The sequence below is a fragment of the Haemaphysalis longicornis genome, unplaced genomic scaffold, assembly GCF_048455015.1.
Source record: "Haemaphysalis longicornis isolate Haplotype H1 unplaced genomic scaffold, Haemaphysalis longicornis Haplotype H1 scaffold_1, whole genome shotgun sequence".
NCBI lineage: Eukaryota > Metazoa > Arthropoda > Arachnida > Ixodida > Ixodidae > Haemaphysalis > Haemaphysalis longicornis.
Window position 1 is genome coordinate 448341878 of NW_027526203.1, and position 19523 is coordinate 448361400.

General features: G+C 45.2%; 1 protein-coding gene across 1 annotated transcript; it reads right to left on the reverse strand.

Moving 5' to 3' along the window:
• Positions 1-6361: 6361 nt before the first annotated feature.
• LOC144155963 (uncharacterized) lies at positions 6362-19515 on the reverse strand. The gene is made up of 7 exons (XM_077687700.1): positions 19292-19515; positions 18031-18503; positions 15317-15816; positions 11063-11184; positions 10928-10986; positions 10500-10586; positions 6362-8303 (listed from the first exon to the last, which is right to left on the reverse strand). Exons 2-7 carry the CDS (start codon positions 18488-18490, stop codon positions 8188-8190), a joined length of 1344 nt encoding a protein of 447 aa, XP_077543826.1. The 5' UTR covers positions 18491-18503; positions 19292-19515; the 3' UTR covers positions 6362-8187.
• Between the last annotated feature and the right edge of the window lie 8 nt (positions 19516-19523).

Genomic DNA, 19523 nt, shown 5'->3' on the forward strand with positions numbered 1-19523 from the left:
TACGTACGCGAGTATGGGAGGCTTTGGCTGTGGGCTCTGATAGGCCCTTTAGAAGACCTCTCTTGACGTGCGGTTTCCAGTTCGTAGTTGTGATTGATAGCCGTGGTTGAACTACCGGCGGTGGTAATTTCCTGTCAAAGGGAACTGCGATCAGAACGTAGGGACCGGAATTCTTGCTGTAGCAACTGATTTTTCTTGGCGGACGTTTCGGAGTTCTTGCGTGATGGAAGTCAACCGACTAGCTAATTCAGAAAATGTGTCTTGGATCAGAGGCGGGGGGGGGTTGTGTTTTCGTCACAGGAGAGGTAGAGGCCTCTGTTGTGGGCGGATTCGATTTCTTGCATTTTTCATTGGGTGTTGCCTGTGTGAGTATACCTAAGTGAGCACGCAGTGACGCTAGTAATGTGTTTTGTTGCACAAGTAATTGATACAGATGTTGGCAGTCCACACAAGAAGTGGGGTTTTTGGGGTAAGGTTGGGGGTGTTAGAGGGGTAGTTTGGGAATGAGCTCTGGGAGAGGCCCGTTGGGCCTAGCAAACATAACCGAATACATGTGGGACTGCGCAGATATTATACAGACAAGGCACACATATGTTGAATTCCAATGGCAGATCCGGAGCACTTTCGGAGCAACTTTTCTGCTCTGTCTGGAGCAGACGCGTTCCAATGGCAGATCGGGAGCAACCAAATCCTGTTCCAATGGCAGATTGGGAGCGCCATTGCAGCCGAGATCGCTCCGTGGAGCAAGAAAAGTTGCTCCGCCGAAATCGGTGGAGTCGGCCGGAACTCAATAGGGCGCTTACTTTTGCCGCGTGATGTCGCCAACGTCACCGCCGTCTGCGGTTCTAGCCAGTGCTCGCCTCCTCTGCCTCCTTCAGCTGCGCAGCGCGAGACGAACGCGCCGCGGGAACCAGACGTTTCGGGAAGGCGCGACGCAGAGGATGCTGGGAATTTTCTTGGAATTCAACAATACAGACTTTTTTCCCCCTTCTCCTGGCACTTGGGCAGAGTGGCTCCACCCCACAGAGGACCCACAAAAACAGCTCAAACTTGCTATCTGCAAGCACACAAAAAGCCCTGGCTGGTACCAGACCTCAGTCAGACACTTGACCACCTCCTCATTAAGGCTAACAGAAGAGGAGCACTGGGAGGCTCTCCTCCAACACATTGACACAGTCCTTGGGGGCCACTGGTAACAGCAGCCCCACCCCAGCAAAGCAAAAGCCTTTACAGAAGGGCAAAAAAAAAAAAAAAATTATCTCTCTCTCCCAATGTACGAACACAGACTGCCGAGAAATTGCGGTAGAAGTTTTATACGATGTGGTGCCCTAAACCACAGTTCCCGAGTAAGCTCTGCTGCAATTATGAAAATAGTCACCAGCAGACAGGGCCAATCTGCAGTGCAATGCTATACATTTTTGTTGTCGTACACCACTGTGTAGACCACCCCCAATAATAATAATAATAAAAGCGCATGTGCACGACCTCCTCTGCCATCGTCATCTTCCTACCGTAACTTTCGTTTCCCCATCCTAGTAGCTGGCCCGAGTCTTTACTCAGGCCGACTTCCCAGTCTCAAAAAATTCAAATTTTGGTGTTTTACGCACCAGAGCTGCACCTGGGCTGCAAAGCATACTGCAGTGCAGGGCTACGAATTAATTTTAACCACCAGAGAACCTTTACAATGCGCTGCAGTGTCGACACACAAGCATTTTCATTTCAGTGAAGAAAACAGCAGGCACGGCAGGGTTCGAACCCATACCTTCAGCTCAAAGTACAATGCCTCAGCCGCTGACCTACCAGAGAGCGTCTGTCTCGGCAGTCCCACTTCACAGTAGGGACAGCTGACACCTATTGCTCTTTCAGCGAGCATTATAGCACAATATGGAATAAATGGAATAATGAAATAAGCTTGCTACCTCCTCATGCCTCATCCCCCTTGGAGGGTCGAATGTAGTGTGCAACATATGTTTGCATATTGTGCAAAATTGAAGTGCATTTGATAGTGGGACGCTTGCCAGACTCACTACAGACTCTCCAAGCAGCAACCCAGCCTGCATCCTCCCAGCTCCATTAAAGATTACTCCCACTGTATTCAGCAGGTCAGAAACTAGCTGGGAAGAGGTAGGGCAGAAAGGTAAAAGGGGACAAAGACACCACAAGCCCTACCAAAATGCTTACTTCGCCGTATTCCTGCTGTCCGCGGGCTTGTTGGTTTCCTTACCGACTAATATGCATTTTGCCGAGGGATGGGCCAGATCCCACAAGACCGATAGTCTGGAAGCTTCAATGTCCCACACCTTTGTCCCCGTATTCGACAACCCAATTGGTGTCAGAGTGGCTGAGCTGCCATTGTGCACCCTCTGAATACTGCAGCAACATAGATTTGAAATTGGGTCCAAGTACTCATGTTGGATGCCTCTATGTAGGGAAGCAGCTCGGTATCTCCATGAAAGTTCAGTTTGGGAAACTGAACTTTGGTGCAAGTAATGTAACTAACCACATTAAAACAGACGCGCGTTCAAGGAGCTACCTGTACTTTTTCCAATGGCTGGAATTTTTTTCGTAAAAAAAGTTAGGAGCGCGACTAGGACAATGGCAACCGAAAGACGACGAGTTCGTCTCGTCGTCTTACTGTTTTCGTCCCAGCTGCGCTCTAATTTTTCACCAATATGCTTCAGGGTTCGTACACGCTTCAGAGACAAGAATGCAAGGATATTCAAGGCCTCATCAAGGTATTTTCAAGGGTATGGGCAAGTTTTCCCACTTCTTAATATTATTCTGCTCACACGCTCAACACTTCCTTCTTTTGGTCTAAAAAAGGGACAAAAGAAAGACATTTTGGTGCAACTCTCCCCTTTATAAATGAGCAAGATTGGTGCACCGGCAATAATATTAAGGGGGCACACTGGTCTTAAAAACTTTTTTTTTGCTTTATGACCAATTTCGACACAACTTCACGGGCTTGTTCAGTTTTTCTAGCAATTTCAAATATCTAATTAGTTTTCATGTGAGATAACTAATTTCTGAGTTAAAATTTTTTCTAGATTGCTCTTGAGAACAATATGGAAATAACTATTCAGCAAAAGATTACCAGCTACACATGAAGATACCAGAAGTTGTGTAGAAGGAAATAGTATGGGAAGCAGTTTTTTTTTGTTTTGCAATCACATTCTAACTTAAGTTTGAACTACTCCTGCTAACCAATTAAAAATAATGCTAATTAAACAACTACTGAAACACAAAATGCAAAATCTGCTTCCCATATTGCATGGTTTAAAGGAGCCATGAAGAGAAAATGCAACTTCGTCTAATTTGAAAGAACTAGGATTCAGTATCTCACTCAGTTCCATTATAGCCACAAAAGATGTTTTTTTAACGAAAAAAAAAAGCAAGGAGTATTTAAAAACTTTCAAATTTTGCGCCACAGTGACGTGTTATGAGAAAGAATGACGTCATACGTGCCAACAATAAAACATAATTTTCAGTGCGTTAACTGCACGTTAGCATTCAAGTGATGCGGTCAAGTGGAACTAGAGGCCCCATTACAGACGTCCAATCATGTGTCGTCGCGACAGGTCAGTTAGGCGGCCACCAATCGCACAAACAAGGTTCCGTGACGTCATAGAAAAGTTGCGGGAAATCGGCTAGGGGGTCGCGACTGCTTCACACGTTTTCTTTAATATCTCCGTTATTTGTTCGAAGATTGCGATGATATTGGTATCATTGTTATCGGGACTAAGCAGTCTTTCTAATAAACCCAACTTGTAATTTGTCTTCATGGCTCCTTTAACATGCAGCTTCTACAGTGCAAAACAAATGATCTTCCTAGCTGCACTACATGCTGGGATGTATCTCTCGAGAATTTTGTATCACTGCGATACCACTCGTGGCGAAAAAGTGGGGAATTACGGGAAATTATTTCTTTGTTGAAATCGGGCCTCTATGGCTTTTATGAGTACCTGGTACTGTTTCATGTACGGAATTTTCTGAGGAAAAACTGCAAATCAAGAGAGAAGCGATACCTAAAAAAAATGCTTTTTTGGGCAATTTTTTGGTTAGGAAATTAAAATAGGCCATGCCATGTTGAACACTTTAAAGCGACGAACTTAAATTAATACCCACCCACAACCCTCCTCCTCTAAATTCCTGTATTGACAAGAGGGGGGGATGGACGAGTGCTGACTTAGCCCACCATCACACGTGTCAAAATGAAACCTCCCAATCAAGGCATGTAGGCTGTTCAAAGTCTTGCTATTATCTGGGTTATTTCATCCTGGAGTGTCAGCACCATTTGTTCTTAAAAAGTGGTGGGGCCTAACAACGGAAAGGTAAGCAAAATGAACAGGGCGAGACAATGAAGAAAGCAGCATCAAACACGAGGGGACCGATGCAAGTTTCTCGAAACTCCGATGCGTGGGTTTCATTCTGCATGAGCCGTGGTATAACAAGGCACGCCCACACTGCCAAGCTTGCTTGGAAGTGGAAAAAAAATGTTTTTGGTGGGGAGTGTGCGCGGCAACACTGATAAGATGTGAAAATGAAAAGTAGGTCCCATAATTGGGATGCTTCTTGGTTGCCCAAAGAATTCAAGGGTTTTCAAGGAGAAAAAAATTCCAGGCTTTCAAGGCCCTTGAAAAGTGAAAAATTGCGAACCTTGTGCACCAACTTGCCCAACAGCGTGTTCAACTGGAAAGTTTTCCCCACTGTGAGATCTCGTCTCCACCACAAACTCGCCCTCACTAATCAAAGTCGTACTCCACTTCTCAGCTGAGAGGAGTGTAGAAGGCAATAACAGATGTGATGCTGGGCAGATACAGGAGCACCTTTTATGAGGCAAGAAACTATGGGCAACCTGCAACGCATTTCAGCTTCGTGTTTCTTCTCGAAAATGGATGATTCACTCACTGAGCAGAGAAGGGGAAAAAATGTGAAATTTCGACGATAGGTAGAGTTTTTACGAGCACACATTTCAGCACATAACACAAGAACACACATGCTTGGTGTGGCCACCTCATTTCCGGTGTATCGGTGACGGGCTCTTGACATTAGTGATGGTGATGCGCACCTGAACTTTTAACTACTGCTCAGATATCCTGCCGGTGCTTCATGTGGAGAGCAATTCTGAAGACTCAGATTGGAGTCTTCAGAATTTCCCTCTACTACTAGTTGATAAGGTTACTCTACTCTTGCTCATGTCGCAAAGTAAATGGCCAGTCAAGCGTATTAGATGTTTCACTGCGAAGTGTTCTTTGGCTACTAATCCCGGTTTCAGAGACATTTCCCACTTCCTGGCCTCCATAACACACACAGCAGGATTGCTCCTGTTGTGTGTGTTCTGGGATCCTTACCGAGATGCCTTCAACAAAACAGAGTTGTTTGGCAAAGTGAAACACTGCTTTTGAAGGCAATAATCAGATGAATTCTGCCCACAATTTTTTCCCCACCTATTAAAATTATTTACTTTGAAGAATAAAATCCCCCTGTTCAGAAATGCCTATAATCGAGGGATGACATTGACACCCATGGGGGGCTACATCACACATTACAGTACATTACTTCAGCTCTCCGCTCTGTGAAGAATGAAGGAGCTGTACCTGAAGCTCACCCCAGGTTACTATGTACTAAAAAAATAAAAAGCAAATCGGACACTTCACGCCAATTCCACACAAGCTCCCGCAACTTTTCAAAAAGAAAGAAGACCAGAAAGAAGGAGTACGACAATGTTAAAATCTATAAGTTAAAATTTCACCCTCCCTTACATCACCTGCTCACAGAGGCCTAATGCTCATATAGCTTCACAGAAGACTGTAGCATGTTTTACATCAAGCTGTCCACAGAGACATTACAGGTGCTTCCTCAGCCTACTCACCTATGTGGTTGCGTGTTCTCAGCTCGCGATGCCACACAGAGTTAAGGGGGGAAGGGGGTCTTCAAAACAAAAACTGATTACTATTGTGGTGATTGGCAAATGTGTGGTTTTTAGTTCCAACTGCAGAAGTTAATCTTGCTTTTGCATAAAACGGGTATTTTAAAATTCATTTGTAGATTAAATTTTGAATTTGTTGACAACCTTTACACAAAAATATTGTAGCCCAGATGCAGCTAAACATGTTACCAGTTAAATGTGCATGCAATAAAGATTGCGACAAGACTTGCATTAGTATTCTATCTGTTAATGCAGTTTGGTTATATTTTTCAAGCATAAATTTCAGTTTCCCATTTTTCAAACCCAAAGTTCTTATTTTCATCATCATATCTGCAATAGCAAAGTTTTTGACTTGAGACCCCTTTAACAGCTGTCAAAATGGTTTGTCAACTGTGTGCAAGCAGTCAAAACACGATAGAATGAGACATGAGCTCTGAAGTATTCGGTTTGTATTTCGTATCTAGAACATTTTTCGCACTCTTGCAATAACAAAAGTGTCACCACCCAATTTTAAACATGTTCACTGCAGATGAGAAGAAGAAGAAAAAAAAAATGTCACTGTATTATCACCAAGTTTAGTCAGATTTGATTATGAAGTGCTAGTTACCAATTTAAACTTCATCTAACAGGGTACCACATGGTAGGCACACTTCTCAACACTAGCAACATTAAGACCCAACCACTTGAACCCTTTGGACAAGCCATGCCTTTATGTGGAGAGAGATGAACAAGTTGCTTTTTTAGTGTGGCAAACAGTTGTTTTGTCCAGTGCTCCACCTGACCAGTATGTTTGCAGGACACGCACTGTGCTGCAAGGGAATAATTTGGGACAATGGAGTTATGCTCATAAAAGCTTGATTTGCCTAACTCCCCCACCTCATCGTGGCTCGTGACAGCCACAACAACTTTGACATTCAGCGTCCACAATGTTTGACCAAAAATATTTCAACCAATCGAAAAACCCTAGAACACCTTTCTGCACTCCCTGTAGATATAGTTCAGCAAGACTACGAAAAAGAAAAAGAAAAAATCCTGCACAACCATACTGAAGGTGTGCCCGGCCTTTGTGAGGATGTAGACAAGTACACAGTAATTTCTCATTCAAGCACACCTGATTAAGTCAGCCAGCTTATTAACTAAACCATCGACAACATAATCACGCAACCTTTCTGCTGTATTCTGTACTACCACATAGTACACGACCTTTCCGCACTTGTAGCAAGGTTCTACTGTTTGTGGCATGGCACACAATTAAATTTGTTTACCTGCATGACTTAAAGGGAAATAAAAGAAGGCACATATGTACGCCACATTCACTAATTGCACCGTGACAGTGAGGACACAAAAGGTACTTAAAGCCACTGATTTAAGTACTTATTGAATACAGCCCCGCAGGTTTTCCTAGGCCCGCCATATAGCATTGTTTTACCTCCATGGAGAGAAGAGATGATAAAGTAAATAATGTTTATTGCTGAAACAGCTAATGTAGCAATATCAAGAAAATGGTTTCAAACAAAGCTAGGTAGAAAAGCGGGCCCACCAGCAGGGATGGCACCAAGTGCTAGCAGCTTAACACAGCAGCCCAATTAGAGTGTCCCAAGCCTGGCTTGCTACGCCTCCAACACATTTGTATACACCTACATTAAAATCCCACCCTAGGGATTGAACCAACTCCTAAGCCTATCGGCCACTAGCTTCATAGAAAAATAACAAAACTATAGCACTACATAAATGAACAAACAAGACTACAAAATTGTTCAAGTGAAAACTACGGTACCCATGGTGGCACTCTATATGTCATATCTCAAAACTGAGATGTGCATGCCATTTGCTAAACAGAGATATGTACAAAAAGAAAATGCATACACACGATTGCTGAGCAGGTTACACATACAACACAAGAGTTCAGCACCTCTCCTTGCAACAGCAGAAATATAATGCAATAAACAAAAACTAAGCACATGCAGCTTCAGTCAACACAATCATAAAATGGGAACAAAACATGTGGCTGGCAACATACTCCTGAGTCTCAGACATAAAACTGTCCTTTGCCTGCCGCAAATTGCAATGAACATAATAGTTAAAAAGGCAACCCACCAGTATATACAACCGCCTAGCACACCTATGATACTGTACACTTTAAATATGGCTCGCACATAGCACCTCACTCCATCAGACGAATAAGTTAAGCAGTCCAGGTGCCATTCAAAGCAGTCGGGGCACAGCACCAATAGAAAACACCATAAGGTCCACAGGTGTCAGTAGCGGCTGTGGCCCTGAGACTTGGACTTGGCTGCTTGTAGCAAACTGTCGAAGTCCAGGCTGTTGACGTGCTGCTCTCGCTGGATGTAGTAGTACCTCTCGTACTGGGAGTCTGAAATCACACAGTCCACGCTTTAAAAGGTCCCCCATTCTCACCCATGTTCCAGGAGAAGACAGGTTACAGTTGAACTCAGCTATTTTCATGTACTCAGCTAAATACAACATGTCTGTTGGTTTACACTGGCCAGCACTTCCACATTTCTACAAATTGATGGGAATCTGATGCTGGACTTAATGCTAGTTTTGTGCCCTTCTCTGTGCCTCCGACCAATGAAAAGGTGTGCATTTGGCTGAGTTGAAACCAGTTGAGAACCAAGTCCCCCTGCACACACAGTCCATGCCACCACTGGTCATTTGATTTATTGATTGATTGTAGGGTTTCACGTGCCAACGCAACGCAGGCGATGAGGCGTGCCGTAGTGGAGGGTTCCGGAGGAATTTTGACCACCTGGGGATCTAACGCGCACCGAAATCTCGTACACACTGGTGTTTTTGCTTTTCGCTTCCATCAGAAAAGCGGCCGCTGTAGCTGGGAATTGAACCTGCGACCTCGTGCTCAGCTACAACTGGTCTCAGGTACGTCACATTCAACAAAAGCGATACAAGATTTCTTTCCCTTTAAAGCTGCTGTGGTGAACTTGCAAGGCGTTGCCGCTGTTTGAACGCTGTGGCAAAGCTTGCTTACTCAAGTTTCAAAGAGACGTGCACATACAAACTGCCTATTTTAGATGTTCATTCACACGCAGTTGTGGAAATAGATCGTGGAACTACATAAAGGCAATTGTCACTTAAAGCTGCAAAGGAATCCTGGATTCTTAAAATTGTGCTTCTTAAGGAAGAGCACTCTCATTAGGCTTCCCTGCTGATAAACGGGACAGTTTCGCAATTTCGTCAAGTTCACAAGATTCCAGGAAAGAGTTACAGACTCTTGCACTAGGTTTTGAAGATGAAACAAACGTTTAACTGCACTGCACTGATGAGACAAGTACCGATGCAAACAGTGTTAGAAGCCGTAAGTAAGGTTCATGAAGTAATAATCATGAAGTAACAATTCCCTAAAACGACGGGGTAGCGCCATGCAATGCATGTGCTCTGGGGTTGGGGCTGTCGCTTTGGGGAAGCTGTGCAAGGAGTGTGAGCCGCAGAAAAGCAATGTGGCAAGGCAGGGTTCGTACAGGCTTGAAAAGCAAAAATTCAAGGGTTTTCAAGGACTTTCAAGGACCAGAAAACACATTTTCAAGGTCCCCATCTCACGTTTTAAATGGGATTTTTTATAACTTTTCCAACACAATGCAAAAGTTTTTTATTGCACAATACCTAAGCACATTAGTGCACATTTAGATAGTTGCTAACGGGTTCGTAAATGCTTCCCCAGCTTTATTTTTTATTTCATGGCTGGTATTTAGAGGTTTTTCTTTTTCCTTTGTTTGCTGAGGCTGTTTGATTTTAAAACTTAGTTAATGTTGCCTGCATCTCCTCCTTTGTCAGCAAGAGTATCAGCTAAAATTAAATCCGCAAGTGTTGCTGCAAGGCAGGATGAACAATGTACACGTCCACCATTTGCACGAAAAAGCAAACGCAGATGGAGCGTATGAGGTACAGGAAACATGCAAGGAGCATGCGTCCACAGACTATATGAAAGATGCAAGATAGAGAACAGAAGCTGGCTTTCACTGGATTGTATCGTGACATGGATTGGATTGACAAGTGTCTGCTCCCACCAAACTTGTAATTTCACGCAATACACTTAAACTTGATTGTTACGATGTTTCTTTACATTTGTTAGCACCAAAAATCCACGACAAACACTTTGAATTCTTGTGAAAAGACAGGGCCATTGATTCTCTCTGGAAAAATCAAGGGTTTTCAAGGACCATTTAAAAATTCCAGGACTTTCCAGGCCTTGAAATTGACACTACTAAATTCAAGGGTTTTCAAGGACCTGTGCGAACCCTGCAAGGGCGCGAAGCGACAAATGAAAAAAAAACTACAAACAAAACCCAAAAACAAGCCAAATGCTTGCAGGCTATTAAAAAAAAAAGGCTCTCTTTAGTTACTTGTGAGCAAGTGCCACTCAGTACTGAACTTGCATTTAGGGTTAATGTGACATGCCATGCTACTCATCTCTCACCATCAACACTTCAAGTAAAGATGATGGTATTTCACGCCAAAGAACACATGCCGGATTCACCCCCATGCCTGACCAATCTTGAAACAAGACACGTTGGAATCGAAACTGACAACTGACCTAAGTCAGCCCAGTTGGTCCGACAAAACTGCCGCCGGCCGCCGAAGCAGAGGTCAAATCGAGGGAGCTTGGGGTCATCGTTACCATCTGGCAAATGGGAGGAAAAAAAAAAAAAGTGTCATCAGCCAAGTGAACCATCCAAAAAGTTCAAGAAACAGTGCTTCAAGTCACCCATCTCATTCGCCGCATAAGCAACAGATGCCATGGTCTCAAGAGCACAACACAATACGCTTGACCCAAGCCCTAATCATCAGTAGGATTATTTACGGCACTCCATACCTCAGTCTCAAGAATAGCGAGCGCGACAAACTGAAAATCCTTATCCGGAAGGCCTACAAGCTTGCCCTTGTACTACCTCCGACAACTTCTACAGACAAGCCAACGAAACTTCATGAAGTGCACGTCATGCTTAAATTGCAGCAACTTACGCTCAACGGCCTCATATGCATCACTGCCCCTGAGGAAGGTTACGAAGCCATAGTTGTCCCTGCGCAACGAAAGATCAGATTAACAGCCGCCCAAATGACCACAAGCAGACAGGGGCCCCAGTCAGGCGTACATACCCATGATCCCTGAAGTGCACGCTCACTTCCTCAATGTGACCAAAACGAGCAAACCGCTCGCGCAAGGCCAGGCGTGTGGTCCCTTCAGGGATGTTGCCCACATAAATCACACGCCTCTCATCCTGCAAAAGACAGGTAAAAAAAAAAAAAAAAAGGACCATGGCAATTAAGTGATACAAAGCCCACAGAATGAAATGCAAAATCAAAAGTGCCCATCGTTGTGCACCACAGTAGGAGTGATGGGCACAAAAAGTCTGCTAAAGGTAAACTGCTGACAATGCACTTTGAGACCATGAGACCACTGGACGCCCAAGCAAAAACACCTAGCAATCAAGTGAAGCTAATTACAATATAGTCACTGGGCTCACTGCCAATGTCTAATGCAGTGGTCCTCAACCTACAATCTGCGGGGTGCTTTTGAATATGGATTTGCGAGATACAAGGACCCCACAGAAACTTGGAAGGAGAAATTCTTTGCTATTGTAAATTTATTTCACCAAATTTTGATCTTGATACATAGTTAGCAACTAATTCTATGCATGACTTGTGAATTTGGCTTTCTGGTGCACGGGCAAAAACACCATACAACTGCATGCAAAATTAGCTTGTTGCTCACAGAGCTGCTGCTAAAAGGGTAGCTTCGAACAAGCTGGTTAAACCTGTTCGAATCCTGCAGCAAATGGCCTTTTCCTTCCTGCGATCCCATGCATGCTCCCCTTTCATTCCCCATGTACGAGGCAGCTGCCAGTCAGCAGACATAGTGATGCATTGCTCAGATTCATTTGAGAGGCTCTACAAAGTTGGTTCACTGCATCACATGCCTTCCAGCTACGGGATGTAGAAAGCCATTTTGTTTTGTGCTAACTCAGCCTACCTGAAAGACCATTTGTGAGCAGAACTAGCACAAGGCCACAAAATGTTTTTTTAAATTCACATGAGAGAGTCCTGTACACGCTGCCATCAGTTTTCAACGTGGTGAAAACATGCGAGACACTACATTACAATTTTTGTTGTTCTTTTAAAACTTGTCACACGTACGGCACGACTGAAATAGCAACTATCTGTGCAACAGTACCAGTCTACCCGTGTTTCAAGTGAAAAGGTACCCAATACAGCAATCCTGAAAATTTCTGTTATAGCAATGAGAAACATTATAATAAAGCTTAAGGGTTCCATTTATCAGCAATTTTCGCTCAGGTATTTGTGGAATAAATAAAATTGTCTTTCAAGTGCTTCATATCTTCCTTTCATACTGCATATTTTGGAGGGACTGAGAAAAAATTGTGTGTGTGGGGAGGGGGGGTCTTTTCAACTGTCCATAGACAAACAATGCATTCAAAAGGAATTCCCACAATGCAACAGATGGCTTGTATGACTTCATAGCTGCCATGTTTGTGACCCACAAGCACGGCAAAAGGCTGCACAGTTATCCGATGCTTTTATCTCTGGGAACTTTGCACACAAATAGTTTATCTGAAAGTAAGCATTAGGACAGTCATGACTGACCCCCATGCATAAGGATGATGCGGTTGTCCCAAAGGGAGCAGATAATGCTGTCTGGGTCTACGTCGTCACTAGCATCTGCCAAAGCTCCCCCTACTGGATCACAAAACCGAAGTGCAATTACTAAAGAATGGCTTAGAAAGTCTTCAAGCTCACAAAGGAAAATATAACCATTCCCCTGAGCCCAAAAGCGGGTGGGCAACCACAGCCCGTGGCGCCGTTCTAGGTCTAGCTCTACAATGAGCATGTGACATGTGATCATATGTTGGTACCGGGCCGAAGAAGTTGTCACCCCAGGTACAGCTAGAAAGGGATTGGCCTCCCTATCCTAATTTTTGTCAATTCTCCACAACAGATGTCTCAGCAAGTAAAGGTCTGGAGCCGCAATGTCATGTATATTTGGCCTTGCTCTCCTCAGTGGAACCAAAAGCTAGAAGCCACGATGGATATTTCTTCTGCCTCCTAAAAATAAAGAGAGAGAGAAGGGTGCGAGAGAGCTACCGTTTAGTGGCTATGATTCCTGTTTCAGAAATGGTAGGTCGTGGTTCAATCTCGAGATCACAAACTTGCCACCACATTTATTTGCCGATGTGCGCTAATACAGCCCATGGGCAGAAATCTTTGGAGACTTGTTTCGATACTGCTAAAGACTATAAACAGCAACAAAAAATAAATACATGAATAAAATAAATGAAAAGAAAGCAAAACACTTCAACGCAACTCCTCCCCATATATTCCGTGCCACATGCCCGCTATAGCCCTTGCCATCACCAACCTTTGACTCATACCAAGCCAGCCACAGATTTTTTATACCAGCTACATTTCATACTTTGCCCTAAAGCTTCTCCAGACGATCAAGACCCTGTCCTACATCCAAATCATGTGGACAAATGGTCAGGCCTCTCTTCAAGGGAGTGAGTCAGCTTACGCCACTGACCGTGATATTCTACTCCTAGCATTCCCGTTGAGGATGGGTGACTTGGCCGCACCTCCCTCCAACCTTCCCATTCCCCCTCGCTACACCGATATCCCCCACTATCTTCAGAGCGGCATTACCCATCCCCTCCTTACCTGTCCCTCAACATCTGCAACGAATGACTATGGCACACTCCAGGCCCAAACCCCTCTCCATCCCATCTCCCACTGCGTACCTTCCATACGCCAAATGCAACCTGCCATCAAGCGTGGGCATTCCCCAACCACCCAAATCACCTCCCTTCCCTCACCGCTACACTCGGGAGCACCTGATCCCCCAGCTAGAGCAGCAGCATTAGCCCGCAGCTTTCGAAGAGGCCACCCACCTTCATTTTGTTTACCTAGGGGCTTGCTCAAATGTTTCTAATGCAAGAAGCTTAATACCCGTTAAAGAAAATTCACTGGTGTACAGGTACACATCAGTTTTCCTGCCTCTTATGAGGCAAGCGTTATTAAAACAAGTCATGAATAGAGGAAATGAAAACGCGAAAACCTAAACCACGACACACACACTGTGGTGTAGTTCAGGCATGTTCGTAAAGCGGAACAACCATTCAGTAAAACCTTGTCAATATGTAGTCTAAGACTGGAAGTTGGAATGCCTGGCTGACCACCAAAAAATGTGGTGCAGCCAAGTTGCAAAGAGGGGGCTCTGATAGGGAGCTTAAACACGCAAACTAAAGCCAAGATCACCCTTCAGTTCTAGTGCTTTAACTCTTTCCTTACGGCGCCATAGGCCATTGGACACTGAGTTCCGGTGAGTTCAAACATCCCATGAAAGCAAAAAATGGCGCGATGTGGACAACTAAACGCCATCTGGCGTGTTTAGTGACAACTCCTTTTTCGATTTTATTATGTTTTGTTGACATTTCACGTGCGGAGGCGGCACCGAGAGTGAAATTTGAACCCGCGAAAGCAGAGAGTTGCATGAAAAATGGTGTCCACTTCAAGGTGCGCTCCGCAAAAGCAGACAGCTCTGGCAAGGACTTCAGTAGCTGCTGCTGATGATTTTTGTTACCCCAGCAGCAGTGACGACTCCAACAACGATGTGGATTCATTAGATTTTAGTTCTGATGAAGACGCTACCATTCAAATGCCTCAGACTTCGACAGGTGCTGCCAGGTAGGTTTGTTTTTGACTTTGCGCTGTATTTATAAACTACAAAACTTGCGTTCTATCTGACGACTGCGGTCCTACTTTGATGTGTAGTGTCTGGACAACGTACAGCAGGGATATTTTGTCAAATGCACCGCGCTGCATCGCGTTATCACCTTCAAGATGGACTGGCCCTCGTGTCAGATTAGTGCTACTGAGCGATGCGCGAAACTTCTCAAGAGCGGTGGATCTTTTTTTCTTGTTTTTTACCACTGGAGTGATAAGGATTTTGTGTGATAACACCAAAAAGTATGCTTGGATGCATATTTTAGAGACCAACCTACCCTCGAGGGGCTTCGAGGAGTGGCACAGCCATCAGTTCCCCTAGGTTGACGGGCCCACAAAGATCTCAAAGTTGGTGTACAATGTTGATTTATATATTGAATCATGGCCAAGGAATGTGGGAACAATTTGTACATCTTAGAATTCCTAAAATATTTTTTAGGCTCAGTACAACTGCATATATATACGTTGCGTGTATACTTTTTTGTGCATGCTCGGGGCACACGTTTTTCCCAAGAGTGGCAGAAACAACCCTTACGAGTGTTGCGTGTTAGGGGCGGTACCAAATTGTTACGTTACGCAAGAGGAACAAGTAAAATGGGGCAGTTGAGCACCCACCTTTTGATCTGGAATCCGCCGCCTTGGCGGAGAAGGCATAAACCGGCGTGAATCCTGCCGGCGCTGTGGCCGCCACGGACCACGAGAGTCTCGCAGCCTTTGGGTTGGCCTGGAGCGTCGTCGCACTGAACCATCGGACGATCCACAGGACGAGCTCCTTGAAGACGGGGAGCTCGATCGCGATCGCCGCCGGGGCGACCGTGAAGGGTGCCGCCGCCGCGACACACTGCGTGGCCGGTATCTCCTCGTCACTGACGGAGACCTGGACACCCGCCGCACCACCACATGATCCCCTTTGCCCGACTGACTCTTGGCTTTGGGGCTGCCCTTGGCTGCAGTGCAGTAGTCGTGGTCCGGAGTGGCGGCAGGACATGGGGCAGTGTTAGTGGCCGCATCACTCTTCGTCGTTGCAGGCCGGCTCCGCTCCGGCGGTTGGATCAAGATGGGGCTGCGTTTCTTCGCTGATGCCGCCTTCATTCGGTCTATCAGGGAACTGGAGACTGTGGAAAAGGAAAGAAATGGCTTCAAAACACTGCAGTAGGTTCTATTAGCTACCTAAACGCTAGACAACCTCCCTTCAATACGAAAACAGACCAAGAGCAGTAAAGAGGTACACAGAAAAAGCACTGTATTACAAAAAATCAGAGCCTAACAAACATAACAAGAGAAGAATGACAGGACAAGCTCTTGCCCTGTTGTCCTTCACTTGCCATTGCATTTATAACGCTCGTTTTTTTATATCCCCTATTTTCCCAACAGGCCAGAGCACCATTTTTGAATTAAAAAGTTCATTCATTCATAGCAGTATGCACCAATAGAGTGTTCACATGAAGCAATTTCAAACCTGCTTTTTTTCATTAATCTTCAGTATGCTTTGCCAAACTCATTATTCGCTCTCTTTAGAGGAGATGCCAGCACTATACTACTCACATGTGTAAAACTTACCCAAGGATATATAAACATATATACATAAAAAAAATCTGATGCTACCTCCAAGTCATAATCTTAAGTGTCCTGAATAAACCCTATTTGTTTTTAATAATTTATTTTCTTAGCTCTTCCCAATCTCCCCCATCCCTGTCAGGATCTTATGACCTCCTTTAATAAACAGCCATCAATTTAATTCCACTCTGAAATACTCAGATGAACACTGACGAAATAGTTCATAACGTGAAGACTCATCCACTATCAGTACTTTTTTCGCAATCTTTTGCACGCAACTTGTTGACAGTACTGTCGTTGTTGAAATCCACTTTCGTATTGGACAGACTTTTGAAGGTGGCTGAAGGAAAATTCAATACACGACCGACACTGAAGCCCAATGTTATCCATAGAGAGAGCGAGAGAAAGAGAGAATAAAAAAAAAAAAAAAAAAGAATTCGTTACACCTGCTAACAGCCTTGGCAATACTACCAAACCAACCGGAGTCCCTGCAGTAATAATAGACCCTCTGCAAAAAGGAGGGCCACACTGAACGTTCACTGGTGGTTAACGCCACGACGAAGGAAGCATTGCACAGAAACGCCTTTGCAGTTTTGGGACATCGCTTTACCATTCTGCAGCTACATTTTAAGGCACAATGCCCACGCACTGCTGTGTACCTCATTGCAAGTGGTACGTTTGCGTGCAGTGATGTTGGGAGAAAGGTACGTACGACGCGCACCCTTAGAGTCTCCCCCCCCCCCCCACTTGAGAGCTGCTTTATGGTAAAGTTTCCCGTGCAGATCATGACTGCCGAAGTTTTAACGTGAACGTTGAGGCAGGAGGGTTCCGGTGGTGCAGCCAAAAGTTCGAGCCTTCAGGCGTGTTTCACTCTGCCCGTTTTGACATTTCAATGGCAGGCAGTAGATCGGGATTGTGGTCTAGGACTTCAATGCGAGCGCTCAGCAAACAACGGGCCCCTCATAGCAGCCAGCCGCCACTACGACAGGGCAAGGGCGCATCGAATAAACAATTACAACTGGACCACTAAACGAGTAGGCAGTGGTAAAGCTATTCTTTCTTAGTAAAAAAATCCTGCATACGTTTGCTGCTGTTCATCCTCCCAGACGACGATATTCCACGCTGAAATTATAGGATCTCGTAGGCTCTGTCAGTCGACTGCCTCGTCGAATAAAAGTCCAAACTATGCTGCTTTTCAAAAAAAAAGGAAGATCAGCAAGGGTATCTTGCCAGCCAGTTATGGGAAAAACAACTTTATGAGAAGCGCATGCCATTATTACGCTGCTGCGTACATTAGCTGCCTTTTCGCTTCCTTTATGATGGCAGTGCACAGTGTTGCCGGAATGGCTTACTGCTTCTCCGCTAGTGCTCGGGCCATTTTGCAACAGGTCTAAAGCACCCCCTCCTATTGTATCCGCTCCAATTTGCCTACTCCATGCAAGTAAGTTTGTCAGGCCGTCAGGTTTTCCATTGCTTGGCATAGCTGTGCTTTTGAATGTATTTTTATAAACCCTATCAAACAAAAATAAAGGAAGCATAAGATATTAAACTGCTGCTCCAAACAAACTAGTTTAAAAAACTTGGGCAGATGCCTTAATTATGATATTACTATTAAAAAAAATGGGAGGAATATATATTACGACTGTTTCTCATTGCCTTATCAGTTGTCATAATGAAGTGTCACTGAAAAAGTTCAGTCATTGCCACACAAAAAACCAGATGTTCTCATTAATTGCAGTGTGGCTTAAAAATACATACAAAAGGACACTCACCAACTGGTGTGTCTTCATTTGTCTTCGCCGGGCTTTGCTCTGGCGTAGGCTGCGTGCTCGGTTTTGTAGGTGTGGTGTGCTCTATACTTTGAGCAGATTTGCCATCGTCGTCAATGGAGACAACATCCACTTCGTCATCCTCTGAAGACTCTACCTTTGAAGCCTCCTTGGCCCAACTTTGCACCTCACTGATCCAATTTGCGTCAGCCGGGGCTTCCCCTTCGACAGAGCTCACCTCCGGAAGATCCCTACCCCAAATGGGGCTCTGTTTAACCCAGCCCGCCACGTCAGACTCGAAGTCAACAGCTGGGTCAGCGAGCTCAAAGGGCAAGTCTGCCTCAAAAACTGTATCAAACAAATCCTTATCGTCATCTTCTAGGAGGGGCCCAGAAAGGAGGTCAAAATAGACTTGCTCCATACTGGTACAGTTGATGAAGTTGTTCATCTCCATTGAATACATTGGTAGCCGGCCTCTGCAATAAACACAGACAGCACCCCTATTAATGTCCTGCAAAGACCTCAGCCTGGCGCAAAAACGAACACAAAGTGTAATCGGCTACTGTCAACTGTTAAAACTTCCGATAGCGAAAGTGCCAACTCCGCAACTCAATGACCATGCGGAGCGAGGCGATACGGGTGTGCGGATAGGAATAAGCAAGTGCTACGCCTATCGCGGCGATTTTCGCGATTATTCCTCGATGCCCTGTCAAAGAAACCGATCGAGAAATCAGCGGTCATTTTAATTGAGGCCATCCACGTGTACCGGCATCGGGAGCTGCGCACGCGGCATGTCCGGCTGGCAATGCCGTACGGATAGATGGTCCGGACGTGCGGACTGACACCCCTAAATCTCGATTACTACTCGCATATACAGCTTCCGCCGGCACAATCAGGTGATATCGCTCAACACAGGATTGTCATGCGATGCTGTCTGTCGCTACACCTCCACGGCCGGCATACTTGCGCATCCGGAGTCAACAATATGGCATCGGGTCCCACCGGCTCCACGTGTGAACATGACGCTCCGTTCTCAAGTTCGGCGGATGCGTACTTACGCCAGGCAAAAGCCATAGCTGCAGCCCGCTATGACGAAAAGTAGATAACTGCGTTACGCGTATTTCGCAAGTTACAAAGTACCGAATAAGCCTAAAGCCTTACACGTGTTCCGGCAGTAGTTAAAGGGGAGATACCTAAGCCAGTGCAAAGCAGCTTAACATCGCAGCCCACGAGGAGTAGCTCTCGCAAAAGTTGTGCTACTCACATTTTGCCGAAGTAAGCGTCAGCTAAGAATTTCACACATTAGAAAGTCCGGAGACGGACGCACGTGCTTGCGCAGTTGACGGGAAGACAGAACACCCGTTCACTGCGCTTCTGACGCACTCCAAGAGGTGGCGGCGCAGTGCGACGGACAGCCAACGCGGCGGTGCTCGTTGTGCGCTCCCGCAGCTCCCGCCAAGTGTCTCGCCTTCTCTCCTCTCACGTCACGGTACACG